Source organism: Nelusetta ayraudi, unplaced genomic scaffold, assembly GCF_046127955.1.
Source record: "Nelusetta ayraudi isolate G7.1 ecotype Tasmania unplaced genomic scaffold, CSIRO-AGI_Nayr_v1 ptg000088l, whole genome shotgun sequence".
NCBI classification, from domain to species: domain Eukaryota; kingdom Metazoa; phylum Chordata; class Actinopteri; order Tetraodontiformes; family Monacanthidae; genus Nelusetta; species Nelusetta ayraudi.
In genome coordinates, this window is record NW_027466138.1 from 1,091,474 (window position 1) to 1,116,019 (window position 24,546).

Here is a 24,546-nt window from a genome sequence, read left to right on the forward strand (position 1 = left end):
CTCTCCAGTGTGCAGTTTAGTTGTGTGAATTTCAATCATGACTTATCAGATATTTTTTTCGGCCTGTTAGAAACTGCAGCGGTAAAATATATACTTTAACAGTTTTCTATGTGCACTAATTAAATATCAGATTTTAATTAAACATCCCTATTGTTTCTTCATTCTTTCTGGCCAAAATACATTTTCACATCATCGCTCAAAACTACCATATTGTATGGAATCATGGTGTATGGACATAACCTATGAAATACAACAATTAGGCACCAATAAGTGAAATAAAGACAGTTTTTAGAAGGAGAATATTGTACAATTAATATGAAAGTTACTAGTTGTATGTATGTGTGCGATTGACCAACAAAATGAGTTGCATGCAAAGTTTGCTCTGTGTTTCTTTGCCACTGCCACACTGTTGCCGTGGCTCTTGACTGAGATTCTGTTCAGACACAGAGGAGGTTGGAGGAGCTTCAGGCGAGACAAAGGACAGACCAGGTAGAATCAAGACGCAGCACCGAGTTGGTTGATCACTGAGCAACTACATGAAGCTAAACAGGGATCACTGTTTCTAAGCTGTGGAGTCATCGGGCCACTTTTTACACAGCACTTCAGAGTTGAAGCAAACATGTTTGCAAAATGACTCCTTCCCCTGTCTCCACTTTAATTTGATTCCATAAGAGCCACAGAGAGCACGGCTCATGTTTCAGCCGAGGTTTAAATAGATCAAAATAAGATGGCATGAAGGTGTGCTGGAGTTTAGGGCTCCTCGGATTTCACAGTCAGAAATAAACATTTGTTCCGCATTAACAAGAACAAAGATACTGCATGAGCTCATTGTTCCTTTTTTAGTAACAGCTCTACACAGAACGGCAGGCGGACTACGGACTTATGGTGCAATGGCGACACCTAACGACGAGAAATGGGAAAGCGTCCAAAAGGTTAAATCAAGTAAAAGGCTGGTTGGTTAACGAACATATTTCTATTTCATTGTTAGATGTGGTTTCCACATTGTTATAATAGAATGCGCTTCCGTAATTGTAGACCTTTATTTAAAAATGAATAAATAAATAAATACATTTTAAAGTAGAAATTACATATTTATAGAATAGTTGGATAATACAGAAGGGAATGATTACTTAGGAATAGCTGGAAGACTATATGAAAGTTGTAAATATGACAACAGCCCAATTCTATTTTGGGTGATCCTTCCAGTCGGCTGCTAGGATGAAAACTGAAGTGTGTAATAATATTACTAATAGTATTTCACTGAATATCTCCTCTTCTGAAGGCACAACGCCATGCACTCCTTTGTAGGACTTTATGCAGTGATATCGAGAAGTTACTACATAATACCAGCGCTGTTGCAGTCGCGCCTTGATCGCCATCTTGAAACAACTACACTTCCCAGAATCCAATCGGAGGGACAAACAATAAACGTCAATATGATTTGTTTTTGCATCAACACTCAAAGCAGATGGTAAATGCATGGTGTGTTGTTTTTTTTTAACCCGAGTGAAAATGTGTTACTGAAAATAATACACATATAAATTATAATATATATACTTTTTTTTTCTTTACCATCACCCTCCGTCATTATGACGAAGCGGAAGTGGCTCGGTCTTCCTTTCCTCCATTAGGTGAGTGCGTGGTGGCAGCGCCGCTCCTTTGGCTTGTTTAAAACGTGGCTTTTTACTTTGTTCTCTATGCGATTATAGACCCCGGTTACATCAAACTAACGCATTTCTATCGGTTAATTTACAGATTGCAACCATGGGCCGCCGACCAGCCCGATGGTAAGTAGTTTTCCCCCCACATTTTCAGCGCGGAGTGACTAGAGTTGTTCGGAAGGAAAATGGCAGCTGCTCTGATCGGCACCATGTGCACTGCGGCCCAGTTTGCCGGCAGGCCTTCACAGCGAGGCTGTCAAGGAAAAAATATTACAGCCGTTACTTTTGTCCGAAGTGTAGCTCTATCATTACGTTTCTTAAAAACAAATCAATAATTCCGTGTCTCTTTAAGCGGTGAGAAGGTGTAACTCGCCGAAAGGCTGCTTGAGCTATCGCTAGCAATAGCTTAGCCTAGCCCCGTGTAGTTGTATTTCTATGTAACTTGGGCTGCAATCCACGTTATACTATGCCAACATGTTGCCAGTATACCACAAACGCTATTTTTATATTAAAGCTCGGCATCCAGCCATAGATAGTAGGGATGTCCTCGATTAAATCGATACTGTGGTCGGTCCGTGTCAAAGTGTCGCTGCTCCAGTGGATGTTGTCTCTGTCAAGACTACTACTAGTAGTAGTAGTACTGAGACTAGTCAGACACAACTAATGGAGACTTATCTTCCATCTGTATAATAATAATACATTTTATTTGATAGGCACATTTCACAACACACAGGCTCGGCTTGCTAAATCAATTAAAATATATAAATAAATAAAAAACATGCAAATGGGGGGATGAGGTTGAAGAGATGAGTTGTTAGTTTGGATTCGACCAGAATGGCCCGCTTGTCGTCACTCATGTCTGCAGTGTTTTCTTGGACTTTGGTCAGTAATTGAGAACTGTTATGACCCATCATCATCAGATAATTAGCCTATATTCCATTTGTTTAATGTTACAAGTGTTGTTGGCAGTGCTCATAAAGACACATCATGGGCAGGTGTGTTCTCTAATATGAAGGAATGGGGTTTTTTGTTCGTCTTTTTTTTTATTTAAAGGTAAAATCATTTAATCTGAAACGTTGTCTCTCCCACAGCTACCGCTACTGCAAGAATAAACCTTACCCCAAGTCGCGTTTCTGCAGGGGTGTTCCTGGTAAGCTGTTGCCGTGCTTCACAAAAACACACACGTGTTCGCAGCAATTCAGATTTAAAGCAGAAAATTCAGATTTGCTGCCATGTGGCAGTGAATCTGCAGCTTATTAAGCCGACCAGCTCTGCTCTCGTGCGGTTCTGGTGTGCAAAAGTTGCAGACAGTGACTCTTTGGTTGTGTATGTCCTCAGCTGTGTGGTGCTGGGTGCTTTAAGGGACCACTGAGACAACATGATGTTTAATTGATTGACTGTCAGCCTTTTTCTTTGTGGAAGTTTTGGTATTATCATTAATATTTTTTTATTTAATCATCAGCCAGGTTATATCGAGTGAAATAAAGGTTAAATAAAAAGTAAAATTTAGTTCAATAGCTGTCTTTTTAAAGTGACTGAAAATGTAACTGGTCTTCAAATCTGGGCTTCAAAATGTCCAATATAACTCATTATTTTGAGTGGACGCTGTAGAAGCAAAGTGATCTATTTGCTACAAACTTGTGCTGTTTTCTGATTGATGAGGAGTTGGCGTGATAATAACTCGTCTTGGATGTCTTCAGATCCCAAGATCAGGATCTTTGACCTGGGCAGGAAGAAGGCGAAGGTGGACGAGTTTCCCCTCTGTGGCCACATGGTGTCTGATGAGTATGAGCAGCTGTCCTCTGAGGGTAAGAAGGTCATTGTCTTCACCAGATGTTCATGTGCTGTAGAACCTGTTTAAAAATATGAAGTGGCAAAAGTTTGATTTTTATTTTATTTATTTTTTTACACCAATTCAAAATGATGTCCGTTGTAAATGCTGCAACTTTCCTGTTTTGACAAATTGAAGTTGCATGGAATGTGTCGTGAATATATTTTCCTACCTGTTGCACCACCTTAAACTGTTCTGCTACAAAATAACATCGTGGTCATCTGTTGGATTCATCATTTTCTCCAGTTTCTGGAAAATGGATTAAAATCAGGCAGATGAGACATTTTGCTGGTTGTTGAATCACCATCTGTCTGAAATGTGATAGGCCAAAGTCACATCCAACTTGAAGTGAAAGTTTTAGGGATCTCAGCTGTGAGACTGTGTTGACTTCACTCTTCTCCTGCTCCTCTTCCACCACTGCAGCTCTGGAGGCTGCCCGCATCTGCGCTAACAAGTATATGGTGAAGACCTGCGGCAAAGACGGTTTCCACATCCGCATGCGCCTGCATCCCTTCCACGTGATCCGCATCAACAAGATGTTGTCCTGCGCTGGAGCTGATAGGTCAGACCCTCCACTTGTCACAGGTGAAATCCCACCTGGGGCATTTTTTTAATCAAGCGCTTTGGCCTCTTGTTTGCTCGGCTCCTCAGGCTCCAGACTGGGATGCGTGGTGCCTTTGGTAAACCGCAGGGCACCGTGGCCCGTGTCCACATTGGCCAGGTGATCATGTCAGTCCGTACCAAGGCCCAGAACAAGGAGCACATCATCGAGGCTCTGCGTAGAGCCAAGTTCAAGTTCCCTGGACGCCAGAAGGTAAAGTCAGCGCCCATGGGAAATGTGTCCAGTTCAATGCTCTGCAGCTTATTAAGCCGACCAGTTCTGCTGTCGTGCGGTTCAGGTGTGCAAGGGCTGCAGACAGCGACTCTTTGGTTGTGTATGTCCTCGGCTGTGAGGTGCCGAGTGCTTTAAGGGACCACTGAGACAAAATGTGTTGATGGACCGTGATCCTTTCACAGCTGCTTGAATTGACCTTAGGAAAAAAAAATTTTTTGCTTACCTGCATGTGTGAGTTGACTGTGTTGTCACCTACAGATCCACATTTCCAAGAAGTACGGCTTCACTAAATTCAACACCTGCGACTTTGACGACATGATGGCTGAGAAGCGTCTGATTTCAGACGGCTGTGGCGTGAAGTACATCCCCAGCAGGGGTCCCCTGTCACGCTGGAAGGCCCTGCATGCCAACTAAATCCAGTTATGGCTGACCATCCTTCCAATAAAGTGTGGTTTGATTACAAAATAGTCTTGTGTTTGCTTTTTGCTTACTTCTATAAAATGTGACATTTTCTACAGTTGAGCAAAAACTGCCAAAAATATGGTTTTTGTGTGAATGAGTGAAATGTAATAAAAACCAAAGTATGGAAATCTGAGAAAAAAACCAAACCTTGGTGAGGTGAACACAATTTAGCCTCAAACTTACAGGAAAATGAGGGTAAACCTCAACTTATAGAGGTGTCCACTCTGTCCAGTGAGTACAGAGTCGGATTCAAAGTGGCAACTCTTGCAAGTCTGCTTTATTAAAGCAGATCAGGTGTGAGCTCAGGTTGGGTGCTGAGGACCCTCTGGCTTGACAGCTCACACACTCAGGAACAAGTTTCACTGTATGGACTGACAACAGCACACCAGCACTTGATAAGAAATGCTTGCTGACACTTAACAATCATCACATGCAGTGTCAAACAAAGGCCCGGAGGTCATTGAAGGTCAAGACTACCATCTTGATACACTGTTCTGTTTCTCTTGACATCACAACAACAAATAGAAAAAATGTTTTTCTTTCTGTAACTAAATGAAGAATTAATTCCTGTTGCAGGTGTAATTATACTCACACACACACACACACGTGTGTGTGTATATGAAAGGTTTTATGAAATGGGAAATGGTTTAGTCAGCTTGCTGGTGGGTGTTGCAGCACACACACACACTTACATTCCAATGACTGCACACCTCCAGTAGAACCCACACATCCGAATAACAATCACAATGATGACACTTATTTCCCCTTTAATTAAAGGGGAAAGACGGGAAAGATATTTGTACTGTGAAACTTGAAGCCGTGTGTGTCACCACATTTTCCCTCCTGGTTGTCCCAGACACAATTGGGTCCTCTCATTGCAGTTCCGTTTCATGTTCTCTATATTGAGATGGCTGGAAATCCTGTGCAGGAACAATGCAAACATTACAGTTCAACACAATAGACTGCAGTTATAATTAAAACTGTGCAAGAGAAAAAAGATTGTGCGATTCAGACGCTGTGTTCTTGCTACTTGAAGCGTTCCTTGAATGTGGTGGCGATGACATGATGGACAGAAATACCTGTCTGTCCCACTGTCTTGTCACGGAAACCCAAATAGTCGCCCTCCATCCATGGAAGACTTGCAATCAGTCAACTGAACTGCAAAACATTTTTTTTTTCCTCTGTCTTCATTGTGGCACACGAGACCGATTGCAATCTGTCAGAATCTTAATCTATGCTCTCAACATAGCAGAGACGCTGAACAACCTGTATGGCACCTCAGGGGATACAATCTGCCCGACTCTCAGTGAACGTATTCATTTGACCTTCTGATTGCAATTGACGTTGACAGTCACTGAAATCATCATCGTGGTAACGTTCTAGATTCATATTTTTTTCCCGCCTGGGTTGAGCTGCAGGAAGTTCTCTGCCATCCATGACTTGATATCTACAATACATTGTAAACGGGTGTCAATAGGCCCTGTGTCGTCTGCAGAAACGGCAATGTAGATCTGTGTATCATCAGCGTAACAGTCGAAGCTGATGCTGTGGAAATACAATTTTAAGCAATAATTTTTCAAATTAAGAGAAAAATAAAAATGTTTTAATTCAAATTGTGTAGATCTCTGTTGAGTTTCAAAAACATTGAAAAGTTAAATAATTAAGGATTACAATGAAAATGGATAGAAATGTGATGAAGAAGAAGAATTGAAGGTAAGTTTGGTTTTTCTTCTTCTTTGAATCATTGATATGAATTGAAATGAACCACTCAATCATTCATCTTTCAACAGATCCTATTTTCAATGGCCCTGTATTATTTTCACCCTGGGCTCCAGAGGAAGGCTCTTGCACCTTTACATGTCACACTTGAGCACCTCCACCACCTCCACCACCACCTACCTTGACAGACAAAGAGGGTGCGGCCACAACGTGTTGAATAGACGACACATCCCATTTGAAGAGCCTCATTCTCAGCCCTGACCATGTCTGACAGCAGCCTGCAGTGGAGCCTCCATCCCTTGATTGCTGCCGTCCAGACTGGGGATTCTCTCTACATGACGGCTCTGCCAATCATCATCAAGGAACGATGCGTCAACTCCACCAGAGATGGTGACTCAAACTCCACGGCTGAAGACGGCTGGCAGGAGTCCATCTCCAGGGTCTACACAACCTGCAGGATCCTGAGCCAGCTGGCGCCCATCGTCCCGTGCCTGGTTCTGGCCCGGCTGGGGGACCGGGGCTGGAGGAAGGCTCCCATCGTGGTGCCGCTGCTGGGCCTCATCCTGGCCCGGGTTGTGATGCTGCTCATGTTAACACTGGACTGGCGGCTGGAGGTCTTGTACATGGAGGTGGCCCTGGCCGGGGTGTGCGGTGGTGTGACCGCAGTGTCGGCCGGCACTCTCACACTACTGTCTTTGAGTTGTGCTAAACTGGAGCACTCGCTGCTGCTGATGAGAGCCGAGCTCACCAGCGGGATTGCAGGTATGCTCGGCAGCGTGGCCTCTGGATATTTATATAACGTCACTGCTGGAGGCTTGAAACCTGGAGTGATGACAATGATGCTGTGCCTACTGATCAATGCCAGCTGCACAGTCTACGTTCTTTTCTTCCTTGAGGTGAGTGCAATCATTAGCAGAGAAAATTAGCATAAAATCAATACTTTCAAACTGTCATCTCCTAAATTTTGATTTAAAAATGTAAACTCATAATTATAATATTAGAATTTGTGATAATAACTTCTAATTTAACTTTCCCTCCATATTATGTTGAATGAATTTGCTCTCTTCATACAGGCTATTAGTAATTGCTTTATTCATCAGATATCAGAACTACGAACAACTTTTGTACAGGCATCGTGTCAGGGAGGATTTCTGGTATCCGACAGACATTGCTGTCAGTTTTCTTTGTCCCTGTAGAATTCAGCAGAATATATTAAACACCAATACAGTTTTGAGATGATTGCATTTTTATTTTCTCGAAATTAAGTCAAGAGTCAGTTAAAAACTCCTTGTCAGTGTCCCCTTTTTGGCACTGTAGAATAAAAAAGTTAAAAAAAAAGTCATCAGAAAAAGGAAAACTCAAGGAAAGTACAGATACCTGGAAAGTCTACTTCAGTACAGTAACAAAGCGTTCGTACTTTGATGCTTTCCACCTCTGTTGAAAAGTGAATCAAGTTTTAATTTTTCTGCAAATGCACAAAAGCAGAAAATGAAAGGTACATTTTGCAAAGCTCTAGTGAGCTCCACATATGGAGGTATAAAACTGATTACAACAGAAAAAGCATGAAGCTAATCCACCACCACCAACGGTGCTGTGCTTGACCTGGGATGCTGTATTCCCATGCAGGTAAACCATTCCAGGGACTTGCAGCGCCAAAATAGGCTTGATTCCAAAAGTGGGTTGGGCCACGTGGCCAACATGGTGCTGTTATGGCTGGCGGTAGTTCTTTACGGCGCCGCTGATACTGCATCAAAAAACATTTTGGTCTTGTTTGAGATGATCGGTCCTCTCCACTGGGACATCACACAGGTAAGAAGTCTCCTGTTCTTTGCTTTTGCCCTGTAGTTTGCGATTTCAAGAAAAGCCAATTGAGCTCCAAGCACCTTGGCTCTGTTCAAGAATCAAGATACTTACTGTATGTATTTGTTAGCATTTTGGAATTCTTGTGCAGGGCTCTCCTGGATTTTAGGAAGGATTCGTTTCAGATTGTGGATTTCGACTGACTTGGTTGTGATCCTGGTCCATGTGCTTCCTCCAGGTGGGCTACGGTAATGCATCCGGCTGCCTCGTCATCGTTTCAGGTTTCTGGAGTGCCACAGTTTTGTCGCGCAGGGTCAGTGATCTCACCTTGGTCACCATCGGAATGCTGGCCAACTCTGCCGGCATTTTCCTCATGGCTTTTGTAACCAAAACGTATATGTTCTACATTGGTAAGACCAAAGGCAAACAATTTGCCACAGCAGAGAATTTACCAAATGTCTCCTTTGATCCGCAGCGGCTGTGGGTTCAAGTCTCCAGCTGGGTCACCAAAGAATAGGATTCATTTGGGCAAATTAAGTTCACTTCTTTCTTTCCTGTGGCAGTTGTCTGTTGTGCACACTCAAACAGGCCAAAGAAAAAAATAAATTGTCATAGCTACAATGCACGCTTGTCAATTACACAATAAATAAACGACAGCTACAGTTTAATTTGGTGAAAAGCCCTGCAGTTATTTGAACTGCAAGGTGAACTGGTATTTGATGTCAGTAGGTCCAATCACTGCTTCTCCTTTTCTCAGAGATGACAACGTTTCAACTTTTAGTGTTGTGGTGGCTCACAACCAAATTATAAATGGCTGCAAATTTTTAGATTTAATTGTAATTATCAAATAATTGGCTGTTATGAACTGTGATCATTTCTTTATGACTAATTTGCCTCAATGATTTCTCTGATTTTCCTTCATCCACTGCAGCACGTTCTCTGACTATGTTCTCTCCAATGCCCGTACCCATCGTCCGCTCACTGCTGTGCCAGCAGGTCCACGGTTCTTCATACGGTACGGCTCAAGATGTACTTCCGTGTTGGCTTATTTCTTTCAGCCCTTTATACATGTTGCGTTTTACATGGAAAATGAACGTCAAACAAAATGATAATTCTGCATCCATACTAAACCACATTCAAGATTTCCTCCCAAGTCATTTGGCTTTGTTGTGTGAATCCATTCTCTCTCCTTCCTACAGGTATGGTCCTGACTTCAATGCAGCTGTCTCTGAAATTTTCCAGTGTCATGTATGCTCAAGTGTACACTGAAATCTTGGATCGCACTTTGATCTGGTTTCCTGGCTTCGTCTACATCGTATCCAGTCTCTTGACTGTGGTGGCAATTATCCCCATAAGGTATAAAAATTAACACGACTAAAGTAACATTTTTCCAAGAATGTATTTGAAATTGAAGCGGTTGACAGCCACACACTGCGCAGGAGATCATTTTTTATTCTTAAATGTTGACTGTTTTTCTCTGCAGAATAATTGCGAGTGGGCCAATCAGAAGAGGCTGTTGCTGGCGGGCCTCTGAGGAGGAGGAGGACGAGCTCTCACTCCTGTCATGGGCCCCAAGTGACACTGATTGCATCCAGCAGTAGTTCAAAGATTGGTACTGATACCTGATGCTGGTATCGGTATTGGTGCATCTCTGCTATTTGAAATGACAGACTTTGTGTAATACACATTAAATACTCCTTCTGTTGAATCTCAACAAATTTACCACAGAAATCCAATATTCAGTGTGAGTACTGTACATTTATTAGCAGTTATTAGCAGATGCTGTCAAGCCACACGACCGGAATGAAGAACAGTTTCTTCACGGTTTGCACTTGCTTTTATTAAACTTAGAAACTCAAAAAGTATGTGCATGTATGCACTGTGGATGTACTGTAAGAAAGATCAACTTTAATCAGTGTGTGTGTGTGTGTGTGTTGAGGTCGATCAGGCCAAGTGAAAATACTGCAATACTCATTAAAAAAACACACACACACACACAAAAAGGTTAAAATACAATAAGGACATTAAGGAATATTACTCTTTGGAATCTGAGTCAGACATTACTTGACAAAGTACTTTGTCAACGAACAAACCTCTCGGCTGTAAAATTCTCTGTCTTTCTCTCTCTCTCCGCTCCCACTTTCTCTCTATTTCTACACCAAAATCTGAATATAAAACCCCCCAACAAATGCTGCTCAGATTGAAGCCACAGGTGGCTGCCATCTCCTGGTGTAAAGTGGAAACTACTTTTAGTACCATATTTGCTATGGCCCGTTTAATTCAGTAATGATGCAATTTTGCGATGATGGCGCCTAAAGGCTCAATATTGCATTGTTATTGAAGGAGAAATAATGAGGAATTATGAGTGTGTAAATCTTTTGCTGACAGGTTCATACAAGTCCTCATGTTCCATAGAATGCAACCAGCAGAACCACCACCAGGAGGCCCACTATTAGTCCTTTATTGGGCTTGTTGAAGCCTTGACCTGCACACACTGCATCAGCCACAGGGCTTCCTGGTTGGATCTGCTTAAGATCCAGAGACTGACAGCTGGAACAAGGACAGACAACAAGGGTCAAAGCAAAGTGTGACTGCTGCTGCTGCTGTTGCACGTGCAGCTTTGCTTACTTACTCTCTGTGTGGCAAACAGGATGTCAAGGATCCGTTTGAAAATGTTCCACTCCTGCAGTCAGAGCACACAGTGTCCATGTTCATTGTACCTGCAAAAACAACAACAACATCAACAACAGTGACTATAAAGTGATGTGCTGAGGGACTAATGCTTTATTCAGGGCTTTGTAATGTGCTTGAACACTCATGAAATTGCAGCCTCTTTAAAAACTGTGACTTCTATTTCTGGATGTCATCTGAACTTGCATGTTGCTTCATTATTGCAAAGCTTTTGCTCCGGATAGCCTGTGTGTGTGTGTGTGCGTGCGTGCGTGCGTGCGTGCGTGTGTGCGTGCGTGTGTGCGTGCGTATCAGACTTGGAAGCAACAGGCTTTAGCCAATGGAAGGTCAGAGAAACTCTCCCACCTTATTGTTCCTTCCTACTGAACTCTTGACTTCTCCATTTTGGTGCTTTGACTGTTAAATTGGTGCATATTTAAAACTTTACTTTCTTCTTTCACTACCAACTATGAAGCAAAGTCAACATCAGCGGCCCAACCTCTTTCACTGATGTGCTGTCCAGGCTTGCAGCTGGAGTGTGTCTGCGCTCTTGCACAGCCTCCATCTCTGACGTCCACACAGTAAGCGCCCTCTAGTGGTTGGCAAACACTATTTGATGTTGTTGTACACTGTATCTTGTCTTTTAATTTAGAGTCTAACAACACAAGAACAGAAATCACACATGGTTACACAACATTTTGTCATGCAATAAGATATTTTAACAGCTTGTAAGTTGTTATAGTTTGTATACGAGTACTTTTTCAATTCTCTGGGAGATTCTGCGCAGGCATGGAATAAAGAGCGTGGGGTTTGATTTGTGAGTGTGGGGAAAGAATTGACTATGGCTTATTTAACAGCCGCCTCTGGTCCTCACACTCAGTAGACTGTTGACTCAGCTGACACAGGAACATGAAAAAGGGAACTAGTTTGGTGTTGAAGGTCTTGTGACTTGGTCACAAGACTTTGAGCTTGAGGTTTTGTCACATGCATTCTATAATTCAGCAATACAAAATGACTGAAGTAAATACACCGTCTGGTTTTATTCTATCATCTTGAGTTTTAATAAAGAGACTCGTCTACCTTGACCACAGCTGGTACAAGAAAAACATTCCTTCTGTCCAGTGGGCTGATCCATGAACGTTCCTTCCAGACATCCTGTGCAGGAAGTACTTCTGATCAGCGTGCAGTGACTTTTCACTCTCTTTCCTATTAGAGACAAACACAAGCACTTTTTTCTTTTTTTGTTCCCCCCCCTTGTCCTGTCTGGCCATAATGACAAGCAGAAGTGTCTCTGAATGTCTATGATGGCTGACAGATATTATTCTCAGAGGTAGATCTTGAGAGTGTGAGCCACACGGGTCGTTTCAGGAGCTACCCCTCTTGAGTGGATTTATTATATTCTTGTGGAAAGTTGACATTCTGGCCATGACCAGACTGAGGTCATGTCCACATGGGAACGTTTTTTGGTGGAAACGGTAAAGTGAGGGAGGGATAGGGGGTGAGAAGAAAGTAGGAAGGGGAAATGAGTGGGGGGGTTATATGTTATATTAAATATATGTAGATATATACACACATAGATGAATATATCTACATATATACATACATATACACATGTTCATACACATACACATATATACATGCAAATGCATATATACCCATATACAAACATACATGCGTGTACATATAATGATGATAATAATAATAATAGCAATGATAATAATAACAGCGTTAATAATAGTAATGATAATAATACACTCATGAATAAATAAGGCAATAAGCTATGCAACAGTGTGCATAGCATATGCACATAGGCCCAGCCGGTCACGCACCCCGGGGGCACTGGACTGCACAGGACCCATCCAGGGTGGGAAAGATGCTGAATCTCGCTCCCATCGGCAGGCCGACCCACTGTGTGTAGGAGTGTCAGTGTATGTGTGTATATGTGCACTTGCGGGTGTATTGGACTATGGTGCGGTTAAAATGGAGGGGTAGTAAGGCCCTGGGGCAACCATGCTGCTGCAGTGCACACTTATATTTATAATTTAGTTTATTTTGATTTACTTTCTGTATTCAAACTATATTAAACTGATTTGCTGTGTGTTCAGTTTTCAAAACACAATTACTTTGTGCCAATTGCTCTCACTCTGACGTCTTAGCTTCACTTTCAGTCACATTATTCAGTCATTAGTTGGCCCCTCCACTGTGGCTCTGCATGCATCCATTCTAGTTTTGCTTTTCTTGCTATTCTTTCCATTGGCTTCATGTTCTGACGCGTCAAACCACCTCTTTTTCATTGGCTGTTTGCAGTTGGGTTCCTCACATGGGGCCGGTTGCATGAAAGTAGGATTCTGGCACCCATGCTGGGCAGGGGGGATGGAGTTCCATGCTGAACAAATTCCTGTTTAATAGTTTAATTTTTAACTCTGAGTTCAGTGAACCTGCGCAGGGTAAACTCTTTCTGCCAACTTTTCATTACTTTCTGTCTTTTTTTTTTTACATCCTGTCTTCAGGAGACACCTCACCTTCAACAACCACATGAAGCAACTGTGCAAGACATCGTTCTATCACCTCCGATAACCACATGAGGTGCAGAAAAGCTGGTCCCGCCCAGCTGAGGGCTTAACAGAACCTTGTACCCAAACTTGTGCTGGCTCTTACCAGGGGGACACTTTGGGCAGCAGAAGGTCTCCAACAGATACTCGGACTGATCACATGTCAGTGCATATCCAACAACAATGAATACGGCCAGAATCTGTGAAAAGTAAAGCAACATTAATTTTCATATACATACAATACACATGATATGCATTATCCATATGAATGAAATAAGGATTCCATCCATGTTTTCCCAAAAAGGGGGAAAAATAGCCAAAGGAAAGAGATAAGAAATATTTTTTTTAATATTATAATGTATTATTTTAATAAAAACAACACAGAACATTTGCCAAATGCATATGTAAGGAACAATTATCATAACCTTAAGCTTCATAATTATTTTTATTATGATTATTGCATACTACACAGAACGTTTAAAACGCATGAACTCAATTTGGTTCAGACAAACAGGCTTTTCAATACTAACAATACTCCTATATGCAAATGATTGCCTCCTTAAAAATATTACTCTATCAGTTGAATCTAGGAGAATGAATACTGAGGTCAAAGAAACTCAAATGACACTTTTCACTTGTGACAAGCTATTTTACCTTCAACATGTTCATTAATTCACCGATTGAAGACGTCGTAGTTTGTTTTCCACGAAAAGTGAAATTTGCAATCAGGACAGCACCTGGACACCGAAAGAAAAACACCCATGTTGATGTTACAATTTTCAAGTTACAAGTTTTTTTTTTTTACCCATTTTGTTTAAAATCTAACCACGTTGTATTAAAATGACAGAAGAACAAAGAACAGGTTGTTGGTGTTGGGACTGGGTTAGAAGGAAGAGAAAACAGCTCTGAGAGCAGAAACCAGGTCCTGCATTTGATGCTCGCCAGCATCAGCAACTCTCACACAAGTTTCAAGTTTGTCTACTTCAAGTTCAAGTTCAAGCTATTTATTTTTGGTCATTGTTGAACAAAGTTAACAACGAAATTTGTTTGGAGCATCCCCATCACCACTGGCATCAGCACCGATAACAATCATCATAAATAAATGAGGGGAAAAAAATGTCTGTTTACATCTAACACACCTTTTTCTTTTCTGTGTTTTAATGACTTCCTTAAATTTTAATTCTATATATTCATTCATCCATTCATCTTCTATACCCACTTATTCAGGGTCCCGGGGGTCTGCTGGAGCCTCTCCCAGCTGTCTTGGCGAAGGACAGTTCATCGAGACAAACAACCATTCACACTCACACCTGGACCTGGAGAGAAGCCAAGCAGACACAGGGAGAACATGCAAATTCCACACAGAATGGTCCCAGGCCTGGAATTGAACCCACAACCTTCTTGCTGTGAGGCAGCAGCACTAACCACTGCGCCACCGTGTCGCCAATTCTATACATTTGTTAGGGAATTGTTTAATAGTAGAAAGCCTTGTCAAATCAGCATATTTAAATATATATACTACTACTACTACTAATAATAATAATATTAATATAAACAACCCCACAAACTATATTTGCGACCAAAACAGGTAATAAAACTGGAAAGTTTTATTACACAAAGGTAGGATTTTAAATGCGCATTACCTTTAATTTATTGAGCTGTTTACAAAAACAAACACACTATGAAGATGTGAAAACCCACCATTGCCAGCATTGCTGGCAACGTTCACATATTATAATGACAACTAAACATTAAATATGTCAACAAAGTCAGTGCGACACTTTAGCACCATTTGTAGTCACAACCTGGCACAATATCATGGTGAAAACGAGAGTGAGAAAGTCTAGCGTGCTAAAGTAGATAGTTAGACAGCTGGCTACTTACATGTTGTTTGTTTTTGTTTGTGACGCACTCGGGGACAGGGAAGCTATCGATAAACATTTCGAATAAAACAGCACGGCGCCTGACATCTACATACACTACTGCACATTTGACTGGGAAGTGGACTGGTGAAAAATACTAACGTTTTTTTTTTAATCATTATTATTGTTTTCTATATAGTGTGAATGTGTTCTATATAGAACGTGCTTCTTCTTCTAAATGGAGAACACACACACACACACACACACACACACACACACACACACACACACACACATACATACATACATACATACATACATGCATACATGCATACACATACACGCGCGCGCGCGCGCACACACACACACACACATACACACACACACACACACACACAAAGTATGTAAGTATGTTAACAAAGGACGCAATCAATAAACGACGTTTCAGTTTCGTGAGTAAACGGTGCGCCTGCCAAAGCGTTGGAATGACGAAATACATGAAGGTAAGACAACTGCAGACAGACTATGCCCCGCAGCTGCCAGTGTTACGAGGCAGAGGAAGTTGACCGGAGACTGTTCTCCCCCCTCCAGCCGAGCACAACCACACACTGCGTCACACAAACGATCTCACCTTCGAGGATCGGTCGACCCCACAAGATGGTGCGGCTTCTGCATGTCTTGTGTTTCCGGGAACTCGACGCCCAACCCCCAATGTCTGTTCATGACATTAGCATGTCTGCTAAATAAGATAAGATAAACGCCCAGTATTTTTCATTTAAACACTGCACTGCGGTCAAGCCAACCGACAGTTCGACAAAAGCGCTCGTTTTTGTTTAAGTTTAAATAACTTAATGAGGCTGCTGCAGAAAGACTGTAGGGACGACAAACGGCTGCAGGGGGGGGGGGGGGGGGGGGGGGGCAGATAAAATGAACTCATCAAGATGACGCCAACCCCAAAAACTCGCCACCAGACGCCATCGCCTATTTCGCATAACTGAACGTCGTGGGACAGACAAATACGTTAATGATGGCACAACCACTAAAGAAAATAATAATAATAATAATAATAAAAAGCGAAAATAAATGTATCACTATGGTTTCTTTTTGACAGACGCCAGAATAAACATTCGCTCTGATTGGCTCGGAGTGAAGGAGGCGGGACTACTCCTGGGCTCCTCCACTTGCGAGCAGGTTAGAAGAATGATACGTTTTTTTTCACATCCAAAGATCGTCAAATGTCTTCAAGAGCAGCAGAAATCATCGCTACAATTATCACTCGTCGCTTATTGGGAAAAATGTATGATGGAATACTCGCTAAATGTAGCGACAAAGTCACCAAGTTGGCAACACTGGCACCGCCCCCCCCTAGTGTTTGGCACTGTGTTCCGTGGCAGGCGGACCCCGGCATGTCGTCAACAACATTTCCTGAAGCGGACTGAGGAGTCCCGCTCCGCTCCCTCCGTCAGGAAACAGCTTCCAATTTCACGATGAGAATCGTTTGGGAGTAACACGCGAACAACGTCCAATAATTCCCAAGTTGACTGGTAAGTTGCTTTGCGATAACAACCTTCTCGTTTCAATAAAAAGTACACTACTACCACACCGGGCGCTTTTTACCAAAGTTAACGTCATCACAGCGTTGGTGTCTATATTAACTCATATCTGTTGAAGAAATTGACGTGATTCCGCCTTGTTTTGTCATGTGCCTGTAACTTGGTCAAACAAGGAAAAAGTTGACAACGACAACAATTTTTTTTTTTTAACAGTTGTTAGTGATTGCTCTGAACTTCGGTAAAGTTGGAAAGATTTCGGAAGCTTCGAATGTCCACCATTAATTACTTGTTAAAGAATCTCAAAGAGGCATTGAACGCCTCATCCCGACCAACCTGCAGGAGCGGAGACAACGAGCTACTCAACAAAGTTTGTTTTTGGTCTCTGGACAGCTTGGATGAAGACAGCCCGGAGACCACCGATACAGTGCAATGTTGAAAAAGAGATGTTAAAGTCATTTATAGCTGTATGAATAATTTTAAAACGTCAACTTTTAATGACCAGTGGCGTCTCAGGACCCATATTTTTTCCACCTTGGGATTTCGTGTTGTTTTTGTTTTAGTTTTTTTTCTTTTTTTTTTTTTTCTCATTATTTAATTTATTACTACACAAATTTATTACACAAAAATAAAAACGGTACCTCATTTTATATCATGTCCAGTAAATCAGTTATTGAAGTGGTTGAATTGTGTGTCCTGCAAAATAAATGGCCAACATTTTCTTTATGAATATATGTATTTTAAAATCCCCCTTTAAAAAAAGACAAAAGGGGAAAACTGCCCATGAAGCCGCGACATAATCAAAAATTGATTGAATTTTGAATGGATATTTTATTTTAAATCGTTAAACATGTTAAACGACATTTTCCCTCCCTAAAGCATCATTATTAAGATCTAGTTCCATCAGTTGGGGTAATGAGATAAACTGTAACTGGTAGCTCTTCCTTCACTGGCTCCTTATTAAACATCTCAGGTATTACTGTTCACACCACATGTAATTTTCTCATGAGCGATTTTCGTTCAAATACACAAATAATTTGATAACAATTCCCATTTAGTCACGATTCCACAATCAACTTGAAAATTGCAATTTGACAATAATCTGCACTTTAAATGCACTTGACTAGTATCATAAGTATTCAAGTATTCATTCAATATTTTTTTTTCCATACAAAATAAAGTCACCAACACACAAAAACCAAAGATGCATAGGCAAATAAAAATACACTGACAAATGTGAGCACACATTAGTGGGCATCACATAAACATAATAACTCAAGTCCACATGTAAAATGTCTTTCTGTCTACTGACACAGTGTACCAGTGGAAACTGTCCATGGTCTCCGTCGACATTCATCACCTTTGTGTGCTCTTGTGTTTCTTTCAGCTCTGTCATGAGGTCCTTCCCCATCCTATTGCTCTGCATCTTTCTGGCTGCGTGTGAGGTTCATGGGGCTGTTGAATTAAGAATCTGTGCTTTTAACCTACACAACTTTGGGGAGTCAAAGGCCAAGAATAGCAATGTGATGCATACGCTCACAAAGGTAAGACACTCATTGATGGATTTGGCCTGCGTTAGCATTAGCTCCTGTTTAAAGGTGTTTGTGGAGGTCACCCAGGTCATCGTGTTCTTCCCGGTTAAGTTACGGCAGCTGGATTTTTTTTTTCTTGGCAACTACACTAAACTACTGTAAGTACCAGTAACAGTAGGCTGTGACACACGAGCGCAAGTCAGTTGCAGCATGGAAACCTAAAATTCCTTCCTTACACGTCACTCTGACTGTATTCTCCCTGCTGGCTTCCTGAGAGCGCTTTCTCATTGCTGAAACAATGTCTTTTTCTTCCAGATTATCTCTCGCTGTCACATTACTTTGATTCAGGAAGTGAGAGACAGTAAAGAAAAGGCTCTGCCGCAGCTCATTGACCGCATTAACAGGTGACTCACCTCGAAAGCCACAAGTCCATTCAAGTCAACTTTCATCATGTATCTGTTTCAACCACCTACTGGTCTGTCTGCGTTTCAGCTACGACTCTGGCCGTGTGTACCAGTATGTGGCAAGCGAGAGGCTGGGTCGCTCCGAGACCTACCGGGAGCAGTATGTGTTTATTTACAGGTGAGTGGTGGGTTGTAAAGTGTGACAGAGGGGCGGGAGCAGCTGCAGATGGACGGACAAAGTGTTTTGATGAGCAAAATGAAGCAAAGTTGCAACCAAAGCAGTGTCTTTAGTCAGTTTACTTTTTTTGTGCGACGAAAGAATTTAACTGGAAATTAACATGTAATATATATATCTATATAAATACTCATATTGCCCCCTAGTGTTGGGGAGGAGGACAACAATAAGATTTTCTCAGCTGCATGTGTACTGGGAAAAGGAGAGGAGTGCGATTAGAGGAGAAAAATTAATTTTGAGCGCAGCTCGATGAAGCTGTGCATGTGAAACGCAGTCGCTGACGGTGTAATGAGTGTTGGTTTGCTTTCAGGACGGACGCGGTGACGCTCACTGGCCAGTATCAGTACCCAGACAACAAACCGGGAGACGTGGATGCTTTCTCCAGGGAGCCGTTTGTCGTCCGATTCAAATCCCCCAAGGCAGGTTGGTCCTCCATTCACTGGCTGACTGACTGGCTGGCTGACTGACTGGCTGACTGACTGACTGACTGGCTGACTGACTGACTGACTGACTGACTGACTGACTGACTGACTGGCTGGCTGACTGACTGGCTGACTGACTGACTGACTGGCTGGCTGACTGACTGACCAACCGTCACAGATTAAAGTCTGATGACGTTACAGATGAACAGAACTTTATTCCTCTGCACTCTGTGTCTTCAAGCCATCAAGGAGTTTGTCCTGATCCCTCAGCACACCACCCCGACCAACACCACCAAGGAGCTGGACGCTCTCTACGATGTGCTGCAACACGTCAAGAAGATGTGGAAAACCCAGGTAGCCAACAGGCTTCCTGGATTATGGCACACGATGCGGCGGTGCAAACTCACATCCTGCTGTTTTATTAATCTTATTAATCTTATTTTCTTTTGTTCAGAATATTAAGAAGTGATGTAAAGATGTTACCTGCTTGACAGTTTCCACTGTGACTCCAGTCCTCCTCAGAAGCATCATCCACCGTGCTGCTGACCTGTCATTTAAGACACAGTCACTTTACATTGAGACTTATTTGTCTGAACAACAGAAAATAAATCAAATCTATCAATGAAGACAAAATGAAGAATTTGAGTCACATCCTGCTGTGTTTTTGGGCAGGACGTGATGCTTCTCGGGGATTTCAACGCAGACTGCGGCTACCTGCCCAAGAAGTACAGGAAGAATGTACGTCTGATCACAGACAACAAACTCTATTGGCTCATTCCAGACAAGACGGACACCACGGTGCGACAAAGCACTTCCTGTGCTTATGACAGGTGAGGTCACACTGGCACTGCATAGCCTCATGCCTTGACAGGACACCAGTCTGAACAAATTCTGACCATAATGTGTCAAAAATGTGGATTCATCACACCAGGTAATATTTTATACTCCTGGTCTCTGTGAGTTCTAAACTCAACAACCTGCACAGATTGAAAACATTCTTCTGAATACTTTGGTTTCCATTACAAGTTTTCAGTTTTGTTTTTTTTAATTTACTGTCACCTTTATGTCCTCACCAAAAGAGACTGAGCACCACTCTGGCCAATCTTTTCCAATATTTCAATGAACATGCAGCCGAGGGGGTTTGACACATTGGACAAATGACAGAATTGTTGGTTTGGTTTCTTTACCTAATATCATGCTACCAAACCGCGTGCTCGTTTAATGAGGAAAAGAGATAAGTAGAATGTGAACAAGTTTTAGTAAACAGAAGAACAAGACATTTGGTACAGAGATCTGATGGAGAGATCTCTGGAGTCGAGTCCTGGCCGTCGCCGGAGTCAGACTGACTCCTTTCTCCCAAGAAAGTCCTTAAATGCAAAGACAAACACTCTGACTCCTGATCTGAATGTCATCTCAAGTGTCGTCCTCTGATTGGCTGTCCATTCTTCACCCTTCGATTGCAGGGCGTCACTGTCATTGTTTGAGAGTCAGGAAGCATGTCCTTATTTGGCCATGAGCCAAATGGTCCATCCTTCCTTCCGGTGTGACCTGTTGAAACCATTTTGTGGCAAGACGAGCTCAGGTCACAAGTTCCCATCCCTGTGATTGTATGGGTCGCAAACTTTATGAGGGTCGCAAAGGCAGTTCCTTCAGTTGACCGCTCTCTGGTCCCCCCAGGTCACTGTTTACGAGACTTAATGAGTTTCACAGTCTTTACTCACAAGGGTATCAAACCCCCAGGGCACTGATCATGATCATCAAATATACACCAAAGCACTACATATAGCAACATTCAATACATTTATACATTCAACTCAATGTAATAATTCCAACATATAAATGTAATGTTACAAATATAATAGCACAATATGCAATGATGCATGATATTAAATATCCAATTACAACAGAATGCTTGATCAGTTTGTGTCTCCTTTAAGGTGTACTGGCACTTTAAGGGCACACAAAGGCCTGTTCAAATGTGTCTGTCCCTTTAAGCAACGTTAAAACACTTTGTTTTCATACGTCAGCGGAAGTTGAGAACTCTGCAAACTTGTGTGATTCCAACAGAATTGTTGTCTACGGGGAGAGGTTTGCCAGGGCAGTTGTGCCCTTTTCAGCCAAACCATTTAACTTCCAAGTGGAATATCGACTCACCGAGGATCAGGTAACACGCCGCATTTCTGACTGGTCTGGTGTGATGTTTTAAACCTATAAATTGTCTCATGAACCTGTTTTGGGATCTGCAGAGAGATTGTTCTTTTAATCGCTTTATATATATATATATATATATATATATATATATATATATATATATATATATATATATATATATATATATATATATATATATATATATATATTTTTTTTTTTTTTTTTTTTAAATTGCACTTGGAGTCAATAAATCTCCTAAAAATTAATAAAGTGGGGGTTAGTTTCTGCTTGGTATGATTCACATAAAATGACCTTCAACACAGCACAGACCAACCTGATCACAAACACTGAAGACTTGCAGACTCCCAGAATCCCACAGGAGCCTCTCTGCTGAATTCAAGAGTGTTGAAAGGCAGATGTTAGAACCAGAAGGCTAACAGCTGTATTTCAAAGGAGTGGCTTTAGTCTGCTTAAATGTTTCTTTAATGTTGTCTGTACAGGCACTTGACGTGAGCGACCATTATCCAGTGGAGGTCCTCCTGAAGAGTGCTGCAAACGAAGGCTCTTCAATTCAGACTGTATTGAAATATGTGCTAATTTCTGTGTTTTTTCCCAAAGTATTTAGTTTTTCTTAATCAGTAGACAAAACATCAGTGGTGCTGAATTGAGGATAAACTCAGGATGGCTTCTTTTATTATTTGCTGCTGATCACTTGGAGTCCAGTTTTTTAAAAGACATTGATTGCACTGCAGATGGATATATTGGGTCGTCTCCAAGCACTGCTGCTTTGTAGCACTTTTGAGGAGAGAAAACAACTGCTGGAAAAAAAATCAAAATGAGGATTTTTGTGTGATATAAGAACAAAAAAGTCAATATTTATAAAACAAAAACACAAAAACAGCATTAAGTAATTATTTTTTTGTATTTCTTGATTTGCTCCCTTGACTTGCTTGCAATAACAAAATTGCTTAGCATTATTATTTTTTTCAAAGAAATTACTCAGGTGTGTGTGTTGAGGGAGTTTGTGCCAGGGAGACACACCATACATACATATACATATATGCACACCTATAGCTGGTTACAGGTGATTTTCCTCATTGTATGTATGTATGATCTCATAATCAGACTTGAGCTACTCTTTCTCCCCGGTTACTGAACAAGAGATAGGATGTAAAAATCGTTTTTACAAAAATAATATTGAATGATAATATTATTATTGCCGCCTTCCTCTGGCTATTTTATACGGTTTGTATTGCGGTCCCTATATCTTGCTCTTTTACAATAAAACTGTAGATTTGTGACATTACAGTTAAAGTGTGTTGCTTTTTACTGGTCTTTGCTTGCTTTGCTTTTAGCAATAGTCACCTCACAGCAAGAAGGTGTGTGTGTGTGTGTGTGTGTGTGTGTGTGTGTGTGTGTGTGTGTGTGTGTGTGTGTGTGTGTGTGTGCGCGCGCCCGCGCGCGAGAGAAAGAGAAAGAAATGTTACTTTCTGTTTTGAAGCTTTGCTTCCTCATTCTTGCTTCTTCTTTCCAGCTTCCTCTCAGTCAGAAAGTCGCAGCAAAAAGCTTCAGTATGTCCGTGTGGAATGAATCTATGGTGGATGTTGGCTGCTGGAAATATAAAGACTCGCGGCTGAGGGTGAGTAGAAATAACAACAAGCGACGTGTTCGTGTGGTGGATCGCCTTAAACACCACAAGGCGTTGTTTTTCTCCAACGAGGTCCAGATGCTAATTGTACGTCAGAAGTCGTTAGTCTGATCTTGTGTTGCTTACAAAACATTTACATTTAGGACGTTTGCGCGGACAACAACAACAACAACGCTTTCTTTCAAGATGGTCTTAGTGTTTCAGAGGGCGCGCCTTTGGATGGAATAGTCGCTACCACTAGAGGCGCTGAATTGGCTACAACCCCCTCGCACTGTGTGTGTACTTTTCACCTCAAGCACACTTCAACACTCATTCCTACATTAAATGGAAGCGGAAGGTTTTGGCTTGAAATATGAAATATGACGTTTGCATGTTCTTAAACATATTTTTTAAAACTTTGTGTGTTTTTAACATTGTTTTCAAACAAATTTTAACACCTTTGAGTGTTAAAATATTTGTTTTAAACATATTTCTGAATACATTTGAACCTAGCTCCCAGTTCAACAAAGGTATTCACTATAAGGCCCACCTGTGCAATCCCTCAAATGAAATAATGGACAGATCAATATTAGTCTGTTTTTCCTCACCACTGCACACCATGCACAGTGTTGCTTTAACTGCTGTAGTGCTAGCTGGCTGGCAGTGGCTAAACAGGAAGGCCTCCTGGACAGCGAGCTCTTTAATAAAGCTGACATACACTATTAGCTGTGCACAGTTAGTAACATCTGTGGAGTCGTCCAGCTGGATGGAGAAGGAAGGTTGCCGAGGCATTTCCAGCAGTGCCAAACACCTCGATGGTTTTCTCCTGTGACCGTAGTTCATTATGTTTCAATGAAAAACCTCCCATGGCTCGGTCGTTAAACATTAGTGCTTAGTGTCAATATGACACTGGGGTTTCTCTGGTAGCGAGCACCTCTTTGATAAATTATCAGGGTCGTACTTCCTCTGTTATCTGCTCGCTCCAGACTCTATGTTTCGCTCTCTTTCACTTTCACCTTCGATTTGACAAACATGTCCATTTTTCCCCTGCAGTCAGCTAACCAGATGTTTACATTTTTCTTCTTGGATAAAGAGGTGTGAGGGGAGGTGACCCTCACACTTTGAAAACCTCTGTATAGAGGGCAAGATTTAAGTGACCACTTTAAGTGTGAATTGGCTCGTATTTTTCCACCGAGTCAGCGTCTTGACCATGTGAGCGTCACATGCGGACAT

The 24,546-nt window shown here is 41.8% G+C and overlaps 4 protein-coding genes and 2 non-coding genes across 8 annotated transcripts; 5 read left to right on the forward strand and 1 right to left on the reverse strand.

Annotated features, from left to right (window-relative positions):
• Positions 1-1,640: 1,640 nt before the first annotated feature.
• On the forward strand, positions 1,641-4,792 carry rpl10 (ribosomal protein L10). Its single transcript, XM_076045887.1, has 6 exons — positions 1,641-1,787; positions 2,753-2,811; positions 3,362-3,469; positions 3,916-4,054; positions 4,144-4,306; positions 4,586-4,792. The coding sequence occupies exons 1-6, from the start codon at positions 1,765-1,767 to the stop codon at positions 4,739-4,741; spliced, it is 648 nt and encodes a 215-aa protein (XP_075902002.1). The 5' UTR covers positions 1,641-1,764; the 3' UTR covers positions 4,742-4,792.
• On the forward strand, positions 2,908-3,040 carry LOC142901459 (small nucleolar RNA SNORA70). Its single transcript, XR_012928983.1, has one exon. It is a non-coding gene; the product is annotated as a small nucleolar RNA SNORA70 (small nucleolar RNA).
• Positions 4,348-4,480, forward strand: LOC142901460 (small nucleolar RNA SNORA70). The gene has a single exon (XR_012928984.1). It is a non-coding gene; the product is annotated as a small nucleolar RNA SNORA70 (small nucleolar RNA).
• A 3,792-nt stretch (positions 4,793-8,584) lies between the features above and the next one.
• LOC142901381 (solute carrier family 46 member 2-like) lies at positions 8,585-9,916 on the forward strand. Its single transcript, XM_076045882.1, has 4 exons — positions 8,585-8,718; positions 9,240-9,323; positions 9,508-9,664; positions 9,792-9,916. Exons 1-4 carry the CDS (start codon positions 8,652-8,654, stop codon positions 9,907-9,909), a joined length of 426 nt encoding a protein of 141 aa, XP_075901997.1. The 5' UTR covers positions 8,585-8,651; the 3' UTR covers positions 9,910-9,916.
• Positions 9,917-10,046: 130 nt separating this feature from the next.
• Positions 10,047-16,038, reverse strand: LOC142901380 (tumor necrosis factor receptor superfamily member 5-like). 2 transcript variants are annotated; one of them, XM_076045880.1, is made up of 8 exons: positions 16,024-16,038; positions 14,750-14,846; positions 14,185-14,267; positions 13,637-13,730; positions 12,059-12,184; positions 11,478-11,633; positions 10,941-11,028; positions 10,047-10,858 (listed from the first exon to the last, which is right to left on the reverse strand). In XM_076045880.1, the coding sequence occupies exons 3-8, from the start codon at positions 14,197-14,199 to the stop codon at positions 10,711-10,713; spliced, it is 627 nt and encodes a 208-aa protein (XP_075901995.1). In that variant the 5' UTR covers positions 14,200-14,267; positions 14,750-14,846; positions 16,024-16,038; the 3' UTR covers positions 10,047-10,710. The 2 variants fall into 2 exon arrangements, with proteins under 2 accessions (XP_075901995.1, XP_075901996.1); XM_076045881.1 differs by lacking the exons at positions 14,750-14,846; positions 16,024-16,038 and adding an exon at positions 15,415-15,450.
• Positions 16,039-16,785: 747 nt separating this feature from the next.
• On the forward strand, positions 16,786-22,994 carry LOC142901378 (deoxyribonuclease gamma-like). Of its 2 annotated transcripts, none has more exons than XM_076045879.1 (9): positions 16,786-16,936; positions 18,330-18,486; positions 18,790-18,878; positions 18,967-19,056; positions 19,424-19,536; positions 19,777-19,889; positions 20,208-20,365; positions 21,603-21,699; positions 22,048-22,173. In XM_076045879.1, exons 2-9 carry the CDS (start codon positions 18,337-18,339, stop codon positions 22,078-22,080), a joined length of 843 nt encoding a protein of 280 aa, XP_075901994.1. In that variant the 5' UTR covers positions 16,786-16,936; positions 18,330-18,336; the 3' UTR covers positions 22,081-22,173. The 2 variants fall into 2 exon arrangements, with proteins under 2 accessions (XP_075901994.1, XP_075901993.1); XM_076045878.1 differs by lacking the exon at positions 22,048-22,173 and adding an exon at positions 22,187-22,994 and having other exon boundaries at positions 16,787-16,936.
• Positions 22,995-24,546: the final 1,552 nt, after the last annotated feature.

Coding starts and splice junctions, on each gene's coding strand:
- rpl10 (XM_076045887.1), top strand. CDS start 1,765: ATGGGCCGCCGACCAGCCCGATG. Junction 2,812..3,361: donor TTTCTGCAGGGGTGTTCCTG/GTAAGCTGTTGC, acceptor GGATGTCTTCAG/ATCCCAAGATCAGGATCTTT. Junction 4,307..4,585: donor AGTTCCCTGGACGCCAGAAG/GTAAAGTCAGCG, acceptor TGTCACCTACAG/ATCCACATTTCCAAGAAGTA.
- LOC142901381 (XM_076045882.1), top strand. CDS start 8,652: ATGCTGGCCAACTCTGCCGGCATTTTCCTCATGGCTTTTGTAACCAAA. Junction 8,719..9,239: donor AACGTATATGTTCTACATTG/GTAAGACCAAAG, acceptor CATCCACTGCAG/CACGTTCTCTGACTATGTTC. Junction 9,324..9,507: donor GGTCCACGGTTCTTCATACG/GTACGGCTCAAG, acceptor TCCTTCCTACAG/GTATGGTCCTGACTTCAATG.
- LOC142901380 (XM_076045880.1), bottom strand. Junction 12,185..13,636: donor CTGCCCAAAGTGTCCCCCTG/GTAAGAGCCAGC, acceptor TGTCTCTAATAG/GAAAGAGAGTGAAAAGTCAC. Junction 10,859..10,940: donor TCCTGTTTGCCACACAGAGA/GTAAGTAAGCAA, acceptor TCCTTGTTCCAG/CTGTCAGTCTCTGGATCTTA.
- LOC142901378 (XM_076045878.1), top strand. CDS start 18,337: ATGAGGTCCTTCCCCATCCTATTGCTCTGCATCTTTCTGGCTGCGTGT. Junction 18,487..18,789: donor TGATGCATACGCTCACAAAG/GTAAGACACTCA, acceptor TTTTTCTTCCAG/ATTATCTCTCGCTGTCACAT. Junction 20,366..21,602: donor ACTTCCTGTGCTTATGACAG/GTGAGGTCACAC, acceptor TGATTCCAACAG/AATTGTTGTCTACGGGGAGA.